This window comes from Gnatocerus cornutus, chromosome 5, assembly GCF_029298725.1.
Source record: "Gnatocerus cornutus isolate USDA-ARS CGAHR chromosome 5, icGnaCorn1.1, whole genome shotgun sequence".
Classification (NCBI taxonomy): domain Eukaryota; kingdom Metazoa; phylum Arthropoda; class Insecta; order Coleoptera; family Tenebrionidae; genus Gnatocerus; species Gnatocerus cornutus.
In genome coordinates this window covers 11,592,616-11,611,337 of record NC_142237.1, presented here as the reverse complement: position 1 = coordinate 11,611,337, position 18,722 = coordinate 11,592,616, and the positions used below count along the sequence as shown (strand labels likewise).

The window sequence follows — 18,722 nt, the reverse complement described above, 5'->3', positions numbered from 1 at the left end:
AATTAATTTTCCCAACTTATAAGCCAAAATTCGTAGAAATCGCTCCTCTGATGAGTTCGTGGCGTCGTTTAACGTCGGAATCTCGACTTGGTCTCCTGCTGCGCCCCCTAATTGCTGGTCCACCCCCGGGGGGCGGCGCCCTGCACAGGTGTAATGAATTTCATATAAAACACTCTTGCACGTCGTGAAAAATGATTTTACCACAGATACAATCTCTTGATGGAAGGATATTAATAAAGCCGTATTTGAGTATTGTCAAAGTTTTAATCAACAGAACGAGATTTTTCGACTCCCATTATTTATAGTGTGATTGCTTCTGACTATTGCGTCTTCATTTCTTGAGAGGTTCTTTTCGAAATCGCTCGAAGAACATAAGGCGAACGCAATAACATAAATCAGAGGTTTGTATATTATATGGCGAAGCACCTGTCCACTAACTTAAAACACAATCAATCATCCGAAATAATTACCGGCGGAGAGAATACGTGCTTTTCTCTCGCAGATTGGAAAAAAGTGACGAGATGTTAAGATAAATAGTGGAAAAAAATTTGCGGGGATTATTGCGGTTTGCTCAAGTTGGCCACACGTCTTTTGACAGGCCTTTGTAGACGGAGCTTAAATTAATTGATTTCGTAATTAATCATCGGGCAGTGATTAATTGATTTATCGGTCCAAAATCGTAATTAGAAAGATGAGGATGGTTTGGCTTTTTACGACTTTAATTACTTAATAAAAATTACTGTGTAAATTTTTGGGTGTAAATCAGTAAATGTGTAAATACATTTTTCAAATTTCAAATTTAGGATTTGTTATATGTTAAATTTTATAATTTGCGATTTTAAGACCAAATTCTGATGTAAAAAAGTGTGAGAAAAACGATGGTAAAACCCACATCTTTCTATCTGTCTTAACTTCGAAGTTATCGAGGTTTGTACATACAGGAATTAAAAATTCACTATCAAAGACTTTAAACGCTTCTAGCTCAGTTATTTGTAGACCTACGTTAAAGAATTATTCTGATTTAGATTCTGTGTGAAATTCTACATAAAATGAGCACAAATAATTTAAATTTGCTCCTCAAATAAGCGAGTGATCGACTGAAATATATTTGCAAAAAAAATTTTTTTCGGCAATTTTTCAAATTTCAAATTCAGGATATGTTATATATATATATATATATGGTTTTTGTTGGCAAAATTTTATAATTGGCGATTTCAAGACCGGATTCTTATGTAAAAAAGAGTGGAAAAACGATGGTAAACTCTCAAATTTCCATCTGTCTTAGTTTCAGAGTTGTCGAGGTTTATACAAACAGAATCTAAAAACTTACTATCCGAAACTTTAAAGACAAATATTTTTTTCGAAAAATTTGAAAATAAAAATTTAGGAAAACCGCATCTTACTATTATTGAAAAGTTGAAAAATAAAAATTTAAATTATGAGAATAGAAAAATTGAGTCTAATTCCCCGTTTACACTCTCAATCATTTCGGGCAACCAATCATTCCGCTCATTCCGTTTGTAAATTAGAAAGAAGAGGATGGTTTGACCATTCACAACTTTAATAATTTAATCAAAATATATGTAAACTAAACAGTCCACTCTCCTGTGTAAATTCTTGCGTGTAAATCAGGCTTTTAATTCTTTAGGGAGAAAATTGGGGGAAAATTGAAAATCGACATCTCACATTAATTAAGAAAAAAATTGTATTTGAGGGATTTAACAAGTTTTGGCCAACTTGGACAGGACCATTAGCTACGCTTTTGCAGCCAACTGTTACCGCTAAAAATGCCTAGGAACTGCTGCCAACTTTACTTTTTAATACTCGCACCGATAGAAATGAGGTCTGTACGTCATTTTTCCTGCAGAGACTTTACCTATTTACAAAGGAGCAATTTTAGACATCAGCAAAACTTGAAAAGGATAAGTGAGATACCGGTAATGGATATATGCCAATTTTGATTAATAGATAGCTCTACAAGCAACTGATTTTTTTTAACAAAAGCAAAATGGGATGAAGCTATGAGGAATAAAAGAACTGCTTATTTACAAGACAATACTGATAACTATTTTTATTTTTATCCATATCTTAAACATGTTTAAACTCTTAAAACACTTAAACCAACAGCCAAATATAAAATTTTAAATTTTCCACCCATTTTAGAGCCTGTGCTTCTCGGATCATATAAAGTAAAATTCCGCCCAAAGATCCCAAACGTGAGAATCCTATTTTGTCTTTTGGTCAACTCAAAGGTTCTCTCCACACCAATAGTCTCTTCACCCTCCAAGATAAGGGCGCTCCTCCAACTGGTAAAATTAGGATGTATCGGTTTAACAGTACCCAGCAAAGAGTTCGGGAACTGCGAACTATAATAAATCTTTTCTTTAACCGGAGGACCAAACGTGGCCGTTATGACAATATTTTCGAAAGTGACACTCCAACCGACATCGTCGTATTTAAATCTTTGACCACACGAAGAAAGATGTGTGTTTAAACAGGCAATGATGGCGCAAACTTCGACGCCTCCGGGCTCAAAAATATCGTAGTAAGTTTTGTAGCCTCGGTACGCCACCAGATGGTACGTGTACTGTGGCTTCGAGACGGAAGAGTCAATGGAGATGTTGTAGAAGAAGTTGCAACAGAAGAAGTTGTCGTTGGTTTTATCGTAGCAGAGTTTGACGCGCTTTTTTGGTTCTCTGGGGTCTAAAACTTCCGATTTGTACCCTGAAAGTGGCGCTCTTTAATAGTCTAGAGGAGTTTAAGGACCAACTGTCCAGATCCGGGTCTTGCTCCAAGTAAAACTGATCCATACTTTTAGCTTCTTCATCAAACGGTCTTTGTGGTACTGACAGAACGGACGATGATGCAATGTTATAAAAAAAAATTTTCGTACCACCCGAGGCTTCAATTTCTGAGAGAATCGGTCCTGCACTCCCTACCAAAAAAGTTACACTCTTTACTTAGGGTGGTACTTACCGTGGAAGATTGCAGTACCACCTTGTCCTTTCTTCGGATCATTAGCCCCCGAGACGAAGAGTAAGAGATTAAACTCCTCCGCCCACATCTGGTACACCTGTAAAGCTACAAACTATTTCGTACCATCTTAAGCAGTACCAACATGTCAAAAATGGGAGCTGCGAGATCCAGTTGCTGCAAACAACGTAAATCCTCTTATCCTGAGCTATTATTTTTTCCCACGAGAAGCTAAAGCCTGTGAGTATTGAAGTTGGGGTAAACTTCAATGGTACTTTTAAGTCTGGAGGCAGGTTTGCCTCGACTATAAAGCGGTACCGAGCTGGAACAGCGAAGGGAATGGGAATGCTGTTGAGAGCACTCACACCAAGTCTGTGTTCTCTTCTGATGCTAAAACGATCTGTTATTTCGAGCCTTTAAGTTGTTACGTAACCACCTGAAAACTATTGTGCCTCTGCTGTCAATAGCGACGTCAGAAGAGTACTGTTCGTAGTCGTACTCTTCTATCAAGTTCAACACGATGGCGGTGTGGTGGTACCTAGCAGCACACGACAGTTTTTGTAAAAGTTGAGGAACTGAAGTCGGGTTGAGGCACGGATTTTGGCCGTTTTCTATAAAAACTGATTGATTCTTGATGTCTGATTTTGTTTGGGCCCTGTCGAGAGTACCTTCAGGAAAAATTATGGCTCCAACGTCCTGAAACTATCTTATGGTACTTTTTTTTAAGGAGTTTGCTTACATATTTAGCCGTGACTTCGTGTACGATTCTTAGGTACTCTTCGAGGTTGTTGTCAGGCACTGACTGGTACTCTACCACCACGACCCATGTCCCGTCTTTGTAAGAATCGGCGAACTTCAAAATGAGGAGAAGGAAAAGCATTGGGTTAATCATTGTGACGTTCAGATGTGACAAATGACTCTGAATTTTAATTTGAATGGTACCTTTTTAAAATTCGTGAAATTCTATTTTGAAATAAAAACTGTGAGGCGTATCTTTGGTCATCAAGATTTGAATCTCCGAAATTTTTGAATAAAATAAAATTCACGTGTAGGATGTAAAACAGGCGTGTTGACCACGAACTGTTATTCTGTGACAAATTGCAACCCTCTTTAGAAACAAAACGTGACAAGCTACCTTGGAGAAATCCGAGCTTCGATTTTATCTCCTGAAGGGATGTCAACGCATCGCTACTTTTAACATTTCGGGGTTGTTGAACATATGTTAACAAGAAACAAAATAATTGCCCCTGTCAAGATTAACCATCCCTCAAATTAATAGTGGAGGGGGTTTGTGTGCATTTGCCTCCCCTTCCGCCGCCATTATTAGCACACAATATGCATTCCCACGCTTTACTTATAAATGCAGTCTCTCATAGTAAAAATCAAAATTAACTGTTCCGTTCGAATTAAATTGATAAAAATCGTGTAAATTCGAAAGTTTGATGGTATCTGTCGAATTTGCATTTTGTGGAACACACATAACCTATATGTCAGAGGCGGAGATAATAATTTTTTTCGGTTTTGGTGAAGTTTCCGTTTTGATGACGCCGTCCGTTCTGGGAATCGGCAAAAAACGAAGACGGTAGCTATTGTTTATTGTGTTGGACGATGAAAAAAGGATCCGTGCGGCGAAAGCTGTGCCGCTCGTGATAAGAGCTTTAACGCGCAATAATTCTGGTTGAACAGCGGGACATCGAGATTTTCATCTCGGTTCGGGTCGGATAACTTTGCACCAGAGCTTGGAAACTTTCTATGCATTTTCATGTTTATTCAGTTTTTACTAAAAAGTTAAAACCTCTTATTATCATAAACAAAAAAGTGTTGACTCTAGCAATGAGTTTTATAGGGCTTTGGAAAGCTTGTTTTATTGGTCTTTTAAAATACTATTGCTCAATTCCATAATCTTACAAGTTTTTAAGAAAATTTGAAAAAAAAAAAATTTGTACAGTATAGTATTGGTTTTCAAAATATCTCTGAATCATGAATGAAGCAAAACGGACTTTAAATTGGGAATCAGAACTCTAATCCCGTTTACAAAGATTTTGGCGAACATTTTAAGATGTAAAATTGTTTAAAAAGTATCTAAAAGAATATGAGAATTTGGTACATCTAAAAAACTGAAAATCTGAGAATAATATCCAATTTATTAGAAAGTGGATTTAAAGATATGAGAATTGAGAAGCTAGCAAAGTAAAACCTCTAAAATTGAACTTGTGGCAAAAATCGCATCTTTTTATCTGTCTTGGTTTCGGAGTTATCAAGGTTTATGTCTACAAGAACTAAAAATTTACTATCCGAGACTTTAAACGCTTCTAACTCAGTTATTTGAAGGCCTATGTTAAAGAATGAATATAATTTGGATTCTGCGTGAAATTGTGCGTAAAATGAGCACAAATAATTTAAGTTTGCTCCGCAAATCACCGAGATCACCGAGATATCGATCGAATTAGATTTGAATAGATAAACTTTTTTTCTGAAAATTTTCAAATTTTATATTTGGGATTTGTAACATGGTATATTTTCGAATTTAGAATTTTAGGACCGGATTCTTAAGTAAACAAGCGCGAGAAAAACGACGGTAAAAATCTCATTTTCATATCTGTCTTATCTTCGGAGTTATCGAGGTTTATCCATGTAAGAACTAAAAATTCACTATTTGAGACTATCAATTGAGAAACGCTTCTAACTTGGTTATTTGTGGACCAACGTAAAAAGTGGCATTCTTATGTAGAAAATCGCGAGAAAACTGATAGTAAAAACCTCATTTTTCTATATGTTTTAGTTTCGGAGTTATCGAGGTTTATACAAATAGGAACCAAAAATTTGGCGATTTTTTTATGTACGTGAAAATGTCGCTGGTTTTGGATTTTGCTTGAAATTCTGCGTAAAATGAGCACAAATAGTTTAATTTTGCTTCTCAAATAAGCGAGATATCGACCGAATTCGATTTGGAAAAATAATTTTTTCGACAATTTTTTAAATTTGAAATTTAGGATTTGTTATAGGTATGTGATTTTTATCGGCAAATTTTTCTAGTTTGAGATTTTAAGACCGGATTCATATGTTAAAAAACGCGAAAAAAAGGACGGTAAAAACCGTATCTTTCTATCTGTCTTAATTTCGGAGTTACCGAGGTTTATGTATAATGGAACTAAAAATTTACTCTCTGAGAGTTTAAACGCTTCTAGCTCAATTATTTGTCAATCTACGTTAAAGATCTACGTAAATTGGATTCTGCGTGAAATTCTTCATAAATGAGCACAAATAATTTAAGTTTGCTCTGCAAATAAGCGAGATATCGACCGATTTAGAATTTAAAAATATATATATTTTTTTTAAATTTAAGTTACAAATTCAAAATAATCCTTATTAGCAAAAGGACGAAAAAAACGATTGTGAAAACCGCATCTTTCCTTTATTATAAAGCTGAAACATGGGAATTTAAATTATGAGAACCAAAAATATGTAGTCTAAAGCTCCAAAACCAAAAGTGCTAATTTTTTTTCAACGCAGATTTTGCTCAGGTCAAATTTGGCACTTTAATTTTGGGCAAAATTCATGTTAGAAAATTGCGCAATTGACTTGAGCATGTAAACGCACCTTAATATATGAAAATCTAATGAATTGAAACACAAGGAATTTATGCAACATTTTTTATTCATAAATAATATAGGAATGCATCAGTCAACGTACTACACTAATAATAACATTCTCGAAATTTACATAAAATGAATTGAATTCATCACAGAAATTTCCGACATTTTATTGCAAACATATCGCTTCTCAATTACGATAATATAATTGCCAAATTTGCATCGTGTAAATTTTTAAATTTTATAGCGGCCATTAATATTTTATTACTTTATTATCATGACTTTGTGTAGTACCACTAATTGAGGCGTATAATTTGAAAAGCCTACAATAAATATTAATTAAAGTCCGCTCTTAAAACAGCTGATAACAAGTATTCAATATATTTTCTCTCCGACTCTAAATTCCGCAGTGGACGTATGACTTTCCTCCTCCTCCGCCGGTACCAATTTCAAGAACGCGTCCAAGACCTTGTTTTCATTCGCTGTTTCAAATCGCCCGAAATCCTACAAGACACTCAATTACCAACTAAAACGCAATAGAAATACTTTACATACACCACAATAATCGTCATCGTTGAATATTTGCGGCGGCAGCGGTCGTACCGGTTCGCTCTCTAGCAAGGTACCACCTAACGACGTAGCATTTTTCTGCATGAATTCTTTGTGGTCTTTATTATCATCGTTCGTAATATCAATAGTTTGAAAAGGAATCTTTTTCGTACTTAAAATTTGTACCACCACTTGTTGTCTGGACTTGATCTACGAAACAAGGTTAAGTTGAGTGAAACTAAATTAAAGAATGAGAAGAATAGGATGTTTTGACTCACCTCTTGGTCACACGATGTTGTGCTGACGTACACGGTGACCACCATCGTTTTTTTGCGATTTGATCGTTTGTTGGACGTTATTTCTCGAGGTTTTGATGTGGACTGTTAATGTTTATCAGTGGCCATGTAATCTGTGAGTCACATTACTTAGTGTCGTCACCACTTGTTTGCTTTTCAATGTGGACGTAATTTGCGGTGTGGGTTGATATTGTGGAGATGGAATTAGTGGCGTTTTGGTAATTGCGAATTTTAAAGTAGCCAAATTGGGTGTTAATGGAATAATGTTTCGGACATAAGTAGTTGCTAAATTTAAAAAAAAAATGGGTTTGGTACTTATCTATTTTTTTACGTTTTGATAAGACATAGTTGCGACATGAGTACTTCTTAGGATGTTGTGAAACTTTTAGGAAAATAGAAATAAATTCTTTTAATTGTTTGATTAAATAAATTAGTAATGAAATTAGTCAAAAAGTTCCATCCGGAACGTTTTGTCAAACAGAGGTTTGGGAAATTGGCCATAACTCAGTTATTTCTTCTCGCACGTAGATTTTGAGCTAGGATTTGGAATCTGCGCGAAATTCTGCGTAAAATGAGCACCAATACTTTAAGATTGCTCTATAAATAAGCAAAATATCGACCGAGTCTGAATTAGAGACCAAAAAGCAGCTAACTTCCATACTGAAATACATTTTCTAAGCTAAAAAATTGCGAGAAAAACGATTTCGAAAAGGGTTTTTTTATATTCGCCTTAATTCCGGAGATATCGAGCAAAATCGTTTTCGATCATCCAAAATTTTGGCTCTCTGGTGACAACCCAAAATTTCAAACGCCTCTAACTTAGTTATTTGTTGACGCACGAAAAAATTAGGATATTTTTGGATTTAGTGCAAAATTCTGCGTTAAATGACATAGCTCAAATTTCTTTAACAAATAAACGAGATATCGACCGAATTACATTTTCAGAGGGTGATTTTAGGGTCATTTTTAAGACGCTGTTTTGAGGCAAAAACTGCGTTTAATATTATTGACTTATATATCGATCAACAGAGCAGCTCGAGATCTATCAACTGACCAAATCTCAGATCGATCGGGCAAGCAGTTCACGATAGATTGAGTCGGAAATTTTTTTTGTCCAAAAAATTGACTATCGAATTTTCGACTTTTGAGAGCAGATTCGAAAGTAAAATGACGCGAGAAAAACGATGATAAAAACCGTTTCTCAAAATCTTTCGTAGTTTCGGAGATATTGAACTTTGAAAATTTTCCAACTTAAAATTCTATATCCGAAACTTTGATCGCTTATAACATAACTCAGTTATTTGTGGACCGATCTTAACGGATCTTATTTTTTTTTGGATTTTACGTGAAGTTCTGCGCAAAACGAGCTATAATAACGCAAGTTTACTCCAAAAATAAGCGAGATATCGACCGTGGAAGTTTGACATAGTTTTAGTCACAAATTTCATTCGATGAATTCAAAATTTCCAAATTCAATCAGCCGTAATGCAGTTATTTGTTGACGTACGTTAAAAATTCGCACAGTTTTGGATTCTTCGTAAAGTTTAGCGTTAAATGAGCATAAGTAACTTGAGTTTGCGTCACAAACATACAACATATTGACCAATATCTGTTTTCAGGGTGTTTTTTTTGTGTAATTTTTGAGAAACTTTTTTGGGGCTAAAACATTTTTGGAATTCAATCCAATGTCTTTAGATTTTTTAATTTTTTTATGATAAATATCTAATTTCAGGAATTTTTAATGATCGTGGTGAGAATTAATAAAACTTTTGGACGTAAATGATTATATTTTCCCGTTATATCATCTCTCCTGACATTCCAAGTAATCTAAAAGGTGAATATAATTATTTTGTCAGAAATGAAAGCGCCGATATTTTATTCGAATATCGCTTTATAAATGCCCATCCGAGACACCATGCCGAGTGTAAAAGAGCATCCAGCTTTCAGCAGAAAGTTTCGACGTAATAAATTAAAACAAACGGTATGAAATCCGTCAAGAACAAGTTCGTTCCATCTGTACCAATTAGAAAATATGAATATTCCAGCCGAAAATAAATATATAAATGGCGTAAATATGCAAACTGAATGTGTTTTCAATTAAAAGCGTTGTTTGAAAGTATGCATGTATGTTAATTAATGCATTAAACGTCTAGACAAATGCGGAATCCGCTTCGTCCATTATAAGTTTTGCGCGTTTTCACGTGCTGCACTTCAATTAATGGTAAAAAGAAGCTTCAAACGAGGCGAGGAGTTAGTGAAACAGTTATTAGCGTGACCGTACAATGAATAAACCATAAACTTCAAGTGGCATGAAAATATGAGCCAGTAGTCGCTAAACTGACCACGGATTTATTAAATTAATTTACGAATCGGACGCGCGCTTTATTTTGTTTGCGCTCTTTGAATTCATTAAGAAGTTATTTATTGGAGTCCCTTGAATAACAAATATGGACAACGCCGTGAAATCGGACCGATTTAATAATGCATTTATTATTCGGTGCCGACGAACACAATGGGATATGTGCTCGGATGATTTACGGACTGGCTTTAAATATTTTTGATCGCTTCCAAACGATTCGATTACGGGAAAGATTACTTCGCTACACGTGGAAAAGATCTCTCAGAATACTCAAACATCTCTTCCTATATCTTAGGCAATTACTAAACGATGTAAAATTAGTAACTTTTTACAATTTCATCGCTGCAATACAAAAATTGCCGTATTTACAAATTTTTATGTCAAAAATGGAAAATCAAAATTAAAAATTTGTAAAATCTGTCTCTTTTGTTTCTGAATAATAAAATTTTATGGGGTTATTAAACGATGCAAAATTAGTAACTTTCATCAATTTCATCGACGTAATACAAAAATTGCCAAATTTGCAAATTTTAGTATCCAAAATGAAAAATAAAAATTAAAAATTTGTAAAATCTGTTTCTTTAGTTCTAATATTATATATTTTTATGGAGCTAGTAAACTATGTAAAATTAGAAACTTTCCGCAATTTCATCGCTGCAATACAAAAATTGCCAAATTTGCAAATTTTAGTATCCAAAATAAAAAATAAAAATTAAAAATTTGTAAAATCTGTTTCTTTAGTTCTAATATTATATATTTTTATGGAGCTAATAAACTATGTAAAATTAGAAAGTTCCCGCAATTTCATCGCTGTAATACAAAAATTGCCGAATTTACAAATTTTAATATTTAAAATGGAAAATCAAAATTAAAAATTTGTAAAATCTGTTTCTTTAGTTCTAATATTATATATTTTTATGGAGCTAATTAACTATATAAAATTAGAAACTTCCCGCAATTTCATCGCTGCAATACAAAAATTGTCATATTTGCAAATTTTAGTATTCAAAATAAAAATAAAAATTAAAAATTTGTAAAATCTGTTTCTTTAGTTCTAATATTATATATTTTTATGGAGCTAATAAACTATGTAAAATTAGAAACTTCCCCCAATTTCATCGCTGTAATACAAAAATTGCCGAATTTATAAAGTTTAATATTTAAAATGGAAAATTAAAATTAAAAATTTGTACAAATTGTCTCTTTTGTTCTAAAATTATATAATTTTATAGGGCTAATCAACGATGCAAAATTAGTAACTTTCTCCAATTTTAACGCTGTGTAATACAAAAATTGGCGAATTTCCAAATTTTAATAAAAAAATTAAAATTTTTAGTTTGCTTTCAAAAGATTTTTTTCTGTTTGTCTCTTTGTCTCTAGAATTATATCAATTTGTAGAATTAATAACAAAAGTAAAATTAGCGAATTTTCCAAATTTAATAGCTGTACCATTAAAACTTCAAGAATTACTAAATTTAATAGAAAATTTGAAAATTTTTGATTCGATCGTAAATTAATGCAAAATTAGCAAATTTCCCAGACAAAACTTTTTCAGCACTTAAACTGTTATAAACGTTGTAAATTTAGTTTTAATATGTTTAAAATGTTCAAATAATGAAAAGCATAAACAAGCAAGTCCAAAAACTCAAAGATAAGTTAATAGGAAGCAAATTCTTTTTTCTTTGTCCTTCTTTGCAATTTTGCAATGTTCGGTGAAATGGGCGCAGCCTCGCCGTTTTCCCATGATTCCTCTAGTAAACTGAGTGTAAAAAATCGCTTGATTGCCCTCCGACCGAATTGAACACGAAGAAGCCAAAGATTTACACCGCATCAGTACAAAAAAGGAACGATTTAATTTCCACGCAACATAATTTAGAGCTATCCGTTGTTAATCGAGTTAACCGCCCGAATCCGTCCCTGTCCGTGTCGGACACCCTCACAAAAGTAAACAGATTGTAGGTGGAGGAGCTGTCAGTGTTGGCAATAAATCCCCGAAAAACTTTCAGTTTTTGTTTGATTTATCGTTAATTTTTCTGTGGGTCGCATTTACCTGCTTCATCCATCGTCGACATTAATCAACAAATGTCTCTTGCGATTTGAGATAGGTCCTCGACCATTGTATCCCTAGAAATGGAATTCGCAGGATTTCTCTGATGGTATCTCGTTTTGACGCCCTCTTTCAATAGTGTTTTATTTTTAAGTGATCCGGGCGGTTTTGATGGAATTAGTGCTTTCGTTAATTGTGAATGTTAATGTGACCCTCATGTAGTTTCGCATCTGCAAAGTCTGGTTTGTGTTCACCTGCTTCGCGCGGAATGAAAGAACAAAGAACTGAGGATGTTTTTAGAATTTATCTCGTCGAAATCGCGTCAATGTCGGCCATAGGCAAACAAAGTGAAGTCGTAGACGTGTGATCGAACTAGATGTGGTCCAAGGGAGCACCAGGGGAGCTTAGGACGTCCCAGAGAGAGGAGCCCATAAACAATGCCGTAAACACTGCATCTTGGGCTCGTTCAACTCGACGGGATCCACCATTTTTTACTAATATTACTCTTTGATGGTTGTTTATTTTAAGGTTTATGTTTTCGGTTTTCTTTCAGGTTATGGGATTTTTTCTAGGGCCGCTTATTACGGCTCCTCGTATACCATATTTAGTATTATTGGATTCGGAGATTTACTAGACATTTCATTTCGTTGAGTTTTCTTTTAATTAGAAATTTCGTCCTAAAATGTGAGAGCACCAACATTTTAGTTTTACGCTCGCAGCGATAGAATCTCCCTCGACTCTTTTTCCTGATATTAGAAGTTAATATAAACCATTATAACGTCCCCTGCTAGACGACAATAGTTCTTTAAACGAGCTAACTTCCGGCAGACGGGGATGTTTGGTACTTACCAAACTCATCTTCCTGTCTTCCAGTCACTGACTTGCTATTGTGAAAAGCTAAAAAACTTGACAATGATGTATCAATAATACGGGGATCAGACAGGAAAATATTATTGAGAGGATATAAGCGTCATTTACTGACGGTGACAGGGTCGGATTAGGACACCATGAAATATTGAGGATTTTATGTGACTGCGTCAAAAGGGCAAAGAAAATAAAATAAATAATCTACGTTTATACAATGGGTGAGATTTGCTTAATTAAATTGCACTTTTATCGACACTCAAGAACAGATTTGTAATTTTTGAGAACCTAAAAGACCGAAAAACTATAAATTGAAAATCCCTAAAGCTTCATTTATATATTGTTTGAATCTTTAAAAATAGCTACTAGAGCGTTTTACGGATTTAAACGAACTGAATTTGAAAATGACGCATTTTAGATTTTATTGATTATTATTCAATTGAATAAACTAGTTTATTGGAAGGCCTTAAATCTCTCGATGAAATTAGTTGAATCTGATTTTTATGAGGCATTCAAAACTGAAAACAGAACAATTCTATCACGACTGTTTTTTTTAGATAATTGATGAAAATAGTTAATTATATTTGAGCAACCGTAAGTAGGATTTGATAGCAATGTTTGCCTAAGTCGAAAGCGAATGCGGCATTTGATAGAGAGCCGTAAAATTCTTACAGAGTGAGATTTGTAAATGAGCGATAAACAAAAATTAACAATGATAATCTGACAGTTTTTTGATGATGTCATTTGTATAATGTATTTGTATAAAAGTATAATATGCAACACGTTTATAAACTGCTCTAGATATCGTACTTTAAACACTCGCTCCGCTCATGTCTAAATGAACTAGTGACTAAAGTAGCATTGATAAAACTTGTTACATAATAGATTGTTTTGTACTCCCGTACTAAAAAATGACGTTTTAAGTTGTCATCTGTGACTAAAGTGGCGCTGTCATTTTAGTCACGAGTTGGAGAGTTAGGCACTGATGAAAATGACAGTAGGTTGGAAATTGATTTGTGGCTGCGGTGGTTTCGAATTTGAGGTCGTAGAAAAAGTATAGTATGTAACTCGTTTATAAATTGCTCTAAAAATTTGTTCTTTAAACACTCGCTCCGCTTGTGTCTACATAAACTTGTAACTAAAGTGGTATTTATAAAAAAATTTTTTAGCACTCGTGCTTTAATACGCATTTTATAAAACTCGTTTTTAAATATGCAATACTGTTTTCTAATTTCTTGTTGTAACAGAGCCATTTCCACATTTGTTTTGAATGTGTTAATAAACTGTTACCACATCGGATGCGTTAATAGGTTCGTTACCATAGCAATAAAGTGGAAAAAATTGTGAAAAGATTTGATTTAATAGGCAATTTAACAAAAATAGAATAAAACTCGTTTTATAAATTTTAAAAGTACACGTTCTTTCCAGAACTTGTGTTTTAATACGCATATTATAAAACTCGTTTTTTAATGTTGTATTTCCTAATTTGTTGTGGTAACAGGGAGCAATTTCCGCATTTATTTTGAATGCGTTAATAGACTGTTTTCATACTTGATTTGTTACCATAGCAACATACGTAAATTTTGTAAAAAAATTGCATCAAATATACAAATTAGAAAAAATAGCATAAATACTCGTTTTATAAAATTTTAAAGCACTCCTTCTGGAAACCTGGACTTGGGGATATTTTCAGGTTAGAACGGTTTAGGTGGTGAAACGTCATTCAAGTGTCAATTGTCATAAAATGATTGCTATTGAACGAATTTCATAGTTTTAACAAGCAATTGACAGGAGTGCCAACCTACGAAATAGTGTTTTAAGGAGTTTTTTAAAGTATTGGAAACAATAGAAAAACAATGCTATAATGTAACAGCTTCCGGTTAAATTGGCGGTAAAATTCAAAACCGGCGCATCCACCATTTATGAGTAGATATTTTTTATTTATTTTTTTAAATTGCGTGGTTTTCTTGAATATTTCTCAGAGAAACTTAAAACTGCAATAAAGAAAAAATTTACCGTCGCGGCCTGCAATATTCCGCTAATATAATAGAATTTACATCTGTCGGATAAGCAATCAGGGCAGCCGCCCTTAGATCGGAAATAATGAACGTGGCCACGTGTCAGATTTATCCAACGTCAAAGTAAATCCGCGTCTCGTTGCTTTGACGCAATCAGCACCTAATCACGAATCGATAAAGATCCAAAACTTTATTTACGCAATCAGCGTCAATACGTCACTCACACGAGCCACTGTTTGTTGCTTTCCACATCACTGATTATCGATACACGTGACGCCCCGTGACGTGTGCAAGGGGTGTACCATTGTTTGTGATAATTGCCATTGAATAACACGAAGAGAATGGCAAAAGTGATATGTCAATACGTAAAGCGAACGGAGTAAATATCAGCAGGAGAGTAATTTTTTCATCGCGCTTTTAATTCTTCTCCGAATCTATCATACTTATCCGCCCGCTCCGAACAATACAGTGAAGCGACATAAATAATTTATATCGAGCAACATTAAATCGAGAGTCAGAACGAACCACACGTCGATGCAATTTGTTAGTACGAACAAGAGGATACAAGTTAAAAGATTAAAATAATCCAATTATCCTGATGAGATGGACACGTAGGGCATTAGTTAGGATTTATGAAGTCAGATCTGTGGCCTCCTCGAGAACGGCGTAATGATCGCCTCATTTGTTCGGAATGCGCACGGGGCTCTCTTGGACCATTACAAGAAGACAACAAGCGCGACAAGATAAATAAATGAATTAATCAACTAAAGCGGCATTTATGAAGTCCGGGAGGTTCTTGTTGCCGACGATGGTGTACAAGGACGCACACGATGATCTTGATTTCTGGGGGGAGATAAGAAGGTCTTTTGTTGGGAGATGAGGCTGGCTGTGATGGGAAATTGGATTTTTGACCCGAAAACTGGCAGTTTTAATGATTTTTGGAGATTTAAAGTCTCAGATCTTTTCCATTCTTTAGTTATAAGTTTGAGCTCAGGGGGTTATATTTTTCTGAAATTTATTTGTTTTTGGAATACCATCTTCTTATTTCTCAAATTTTGAGAAGATATTTATAACAAGTATATTACATTCTGAGATTGTTGAAAAGTTCGTATGAAGTAGAATCGAAAGTAAGTTAATTTAAGCCAATACAAAAATATTGAAGTAAATTTGAGAGAATAGAAGCCAGAAAGAACAGATAAACCTAAGAGATTCCACCGGATTCTTATTATAAAAAACACCAGAAATTCGATGGCGCAAACCGCATATTTTTACCTGTCGTAGTTTCGAGGACTAAATATTCCGGAGCTTTAAAATGTTAGCTCTCTGGTGACAATCTGTAACTTCAAACGCTTTTACTTTGGTTATTTCTTAACGTACCTGAGAAATTTGCACAGTTTTGGATTTTGCGCGAAATTTTGCGTTAATTAAGCACTAATAACTTCAGTTTTTTTCAGAAATAAACGAAATATTAACCGAATTATATTGAAAAATTAAAATTAACTAAGCCAAACTTTAATCGGCTATAACTCTGTTATTTGTGGACTGATCTTCACGAGCTTTATCTTTTTGGATTCTACATGAAATTCTGTGTTGAATGAGCACTAACACTTTAATATGGTTTTATAAATAAGCGAGATATCAACCGTGTCTGAATTGGCGACCGAAAGGCAGCTAACTTTTACACTGAAAAAAAAACTTTTTGAATTCGAACTATCGAATATCGATTTCTAAGCTAAAAAATTGCGAGTATATCGATTTCGAAAAGAGTTTTTTTATATTCGCTTTAATTATGGAGATATCGAGAAAAATCGTGAAAGAAATAGATTTTCAAAGGGTGTTTTTAGAGTCATCTTTAAGAAGCTGTTTTGGGGCGAAAGCTGCGTTTAGTACCATTGTATTATACATCAATCGAAAGAGCAGCTTGAGAAACATGAAATGGTAAAATCTCAGATCGATAGGGCAAGTAGTTTACAAGGGGCGATCAAAAAACGAAAAATCTAAAATTTTTCATCGATTGAGTCGCAAAATTTTTTTGCCAAAAAAATTGACGATTTCGACTTTTGAGTTCGGATTTTAAAGTAAAAACGATGGTGAAAACCGTTTCTCAAAATCTTTTGTAGTTTCGGAGATATTGAACTTTGAAAATTTTTCAACTCAAAATTCAATATCCGAAACTTTGCTTGCTTATAACTCAGCTATTTGTAGACTGATATTAACGAGTTTTACTTTTTTGGATTCTACGTGAAATTCTGCGTAAAATGAGCAGCAATACTTTAAGATTGCTCCATAAATAAGCGTGATATCGACCGAATCTGAATTAGCTAACTTTTAAATTGAAAAAAAAATACCATGGAATTTTTTATTTTTGAGGGCGGATTCTAAACAAACAAAATTCAAGAAATACGATGGTAAAGACCGTTATTCAAAATCGGTCGTAGTTTCGAAAATATTAAGTTTTGAAAATTTTGCAATTCAAAATTTAATATTGAAACTTTGATCGCTCATAACTTAGTTATTTGTGGACCGATCTTAACACGCCTTACTTTTTTGAATTCTACGTAAAATGAGCTAAAATAGCGCAAGCAGAAATTTAACATATTTTTAGACATGAAATTTCATTTAAGAAAATAAAATTTACAAAATTTAATCGGCTATAACTTAATTATTTGTAGACGTACGTTAAAAATTCGCTTACTTTTGGATTCTTAAATGAACATCAACAACTTGAGTTTGCTTCAGAAATAAACGAGATATTAACCGAATTACGTTTTTAGTGGGACTTTTCGAGATCATTTTTAACAAACTTTTGAGATGCGAAACGACGTTTAATAACTTTGAGTTATACATCAATCGAAAGAACAGTTTAAGGTCTGTCAACTCACAAAATTTCAGATTTGTGTGTCAAATAGTTTACGAGTGGCGGTCAAAAAATCAAATTACATATTTTTTTCCAAAAAATTTGACTAGATTTAACCAATTTAACTTGTCTTTTGCCGCAGTCTGTAAACTTTCCGGGAAGTCCAGTAACCCGGTAACCTCTTCAGAATTCGATTAAAAAATTAAAATAATTTATATTTAACCCTAGAAATGATAAATATGTAATTCTATCAATCTAAATAATAACATTAAAATTCCTGATCTAAAAGTCATTGAAACATTTTGCATGAAAAGTGTGGCACGTTTTTGAATAAAAGAACTCCAGGTCAATGAAAAGGAAATCAGAACCATTTTCTAAACTATAAATAAAAATCCTCCGAGCAAAACAGAATCGCCTATTGTACTTTCCGCTCTCCGATTTCCCCGTCATCATTTCTAAACTCCGCTCTAAATACACCCATCGCCGGGGATATTTCGTTACATGTGTTTAAGCCGGGTCATGTAAGCAAACGGCCGTTCCATTAATCACAGCGGGAGGAGAATAGATGGACATTAAAAGAATGAATGAATGAATGACTGCCGGCGGGGACGTCGTTTTGTTACGTAATTCTACCATAGCTAATGGGAGATGCGCGTGGTTCATTCTTTATAATGCTTCCGTTATGGTACGGTACCGAATCAGATTTGTTGGTCGGATTTTTTTCAAATAGCCACTTTTAAATAAGTGCAATGATGTTGGCCACGACGGTGATTGATGAGACTTTCTGCGGCCTTTTTGGGTGATGACCTGGAGACGTGGTAAATTATGGGAAAACAAACAGCTCGTGAGAGGAAAAGAGCGGATTTATAATTTTTTCTTACAAGAATAATTTTTTTTTTCTGGAGCTATAATATAAGAATTGGAATGTTAATATTTTCTCTCGTTGTCGTAAAAGTCCTGCCATCTTCCCGATAATTTTACGATTCCAGCACGTGTTTCTATAAAACCCAATTTTTATTTCCTGGAAGCCATATATTAGTAACGTCGTGGATGTCACTGCCAGCACCTGAGCCTCACAAAGCGCCATCTGGAGTCCACGATGGCCCTCGAAACTCCTAAAGAATCACTGATTTGACTTGCAGATGAGTCTGCGAATGATTCACACT

At 34.2% G+C, this 18,722-nt stretch overlaps 2 protein-coding genes across 2 annotated transcripts; both read right to left on the bottom strand.

Moving 5' to 3' along the window:
• Positions 1-2,098: 2,098 nt before the first annotated feature.
• Positions 2,099-3,865, bottom strand: LOC148174475 (vanin-like protein 1). Its single transcript, XM_088036829.1, has 6 exons — positions 3,737-3,865; positions 3,410-3,675; positions 3,119-3,363; positions 2,977-3,081; positions 2,771-2,935; positions 2,099-2,724 (listed from the first exon to the last, which is right to left on the bottom strand). Exons 1-6 carry the CDS (start codon positions 3,863-3,865, stop codon positions 2,099-2,101), a joined length of 1,536 nt encoding a protein of 511 aa, XP_087892955.1.
• Positions 3,866-6,612: 2,747 nt separating this feature from the next.
• Positions 6,613-7,649, bottom strand: LOC148174474 (SH3 domain-binding glutamic acid-rich protein homolog). The gene is made up of 3 exons (XM_088036712.1): positions 7,394-7,649; positions 7,122-7,325; positions 6,613-7,070 (listed from the first exon to the last, which is right to left on the bottom strand). The coding sequence occupies exons 1-3, from the start codon at positions 7,436-7,438 to the stop codon at positions 6,942-6,944; spliced, it is 378 nt and encodes a 125-aa protein (XP_087892838.1). The 5' UTR covers positions 7,439-7,649; the 3' UTR covers positions 6,613-6,941.
• Positions 7,650-18,722: the final 11,073 nt, after the last annotated feature.

What these genes read in the sequence shown, in the direction of transcription:
- LOC148174475 (XM_088036829.1), bottom strand. Translation starts at nt 3,865, where the DNA reads ATGATTAACCCAATGCTTTTCCTTCTCCTCATTTTGAAGTTCGCCGAT. An exon ending in AGAGGCACAATAGTTTTCAG is followed by an intron (nt 3,364 to 3,409) that starts GTGGTTACGTAA and finishes AGATCGTTTTAG; the next exon opens with CATCAGAAGAGAACACAGAC. An exon ending in TGGTACTGCAATCTTCCACG is followed by an intron (nt 2,936 to 2,976) that starts GTAAGTACCACC and finishes CTTTTTTGGTAG; the next exon opens with GGAGTGCAGGACCGATTCTC.
- LOC148174474 (XM_088036712.1), bottom strand. Translation starts at nt 7,438, where the DNA reads ATGGTGGTCACCGTGTACGTCAGCACAACATCGTGTGACCAAGAG. An exon ending in CAACATCGTGTGACCAAGAG is followed by an intron (nt 7,326 to 7,393) that starts GTGAGTCAAAAC and finishes CTTGTTTCGTAG; the next exon opens with ATCAAGTCCAGACAACAAGT. An exon ending in ACGATGACGATTATTGTGGT is followed by an intron (nt 7,071 to 7,121) that starts GTATGTAAAGTA and finishes AGTGTCTTGTAG; the next exon opens with GATTTCGGGCGATTTGAAAC.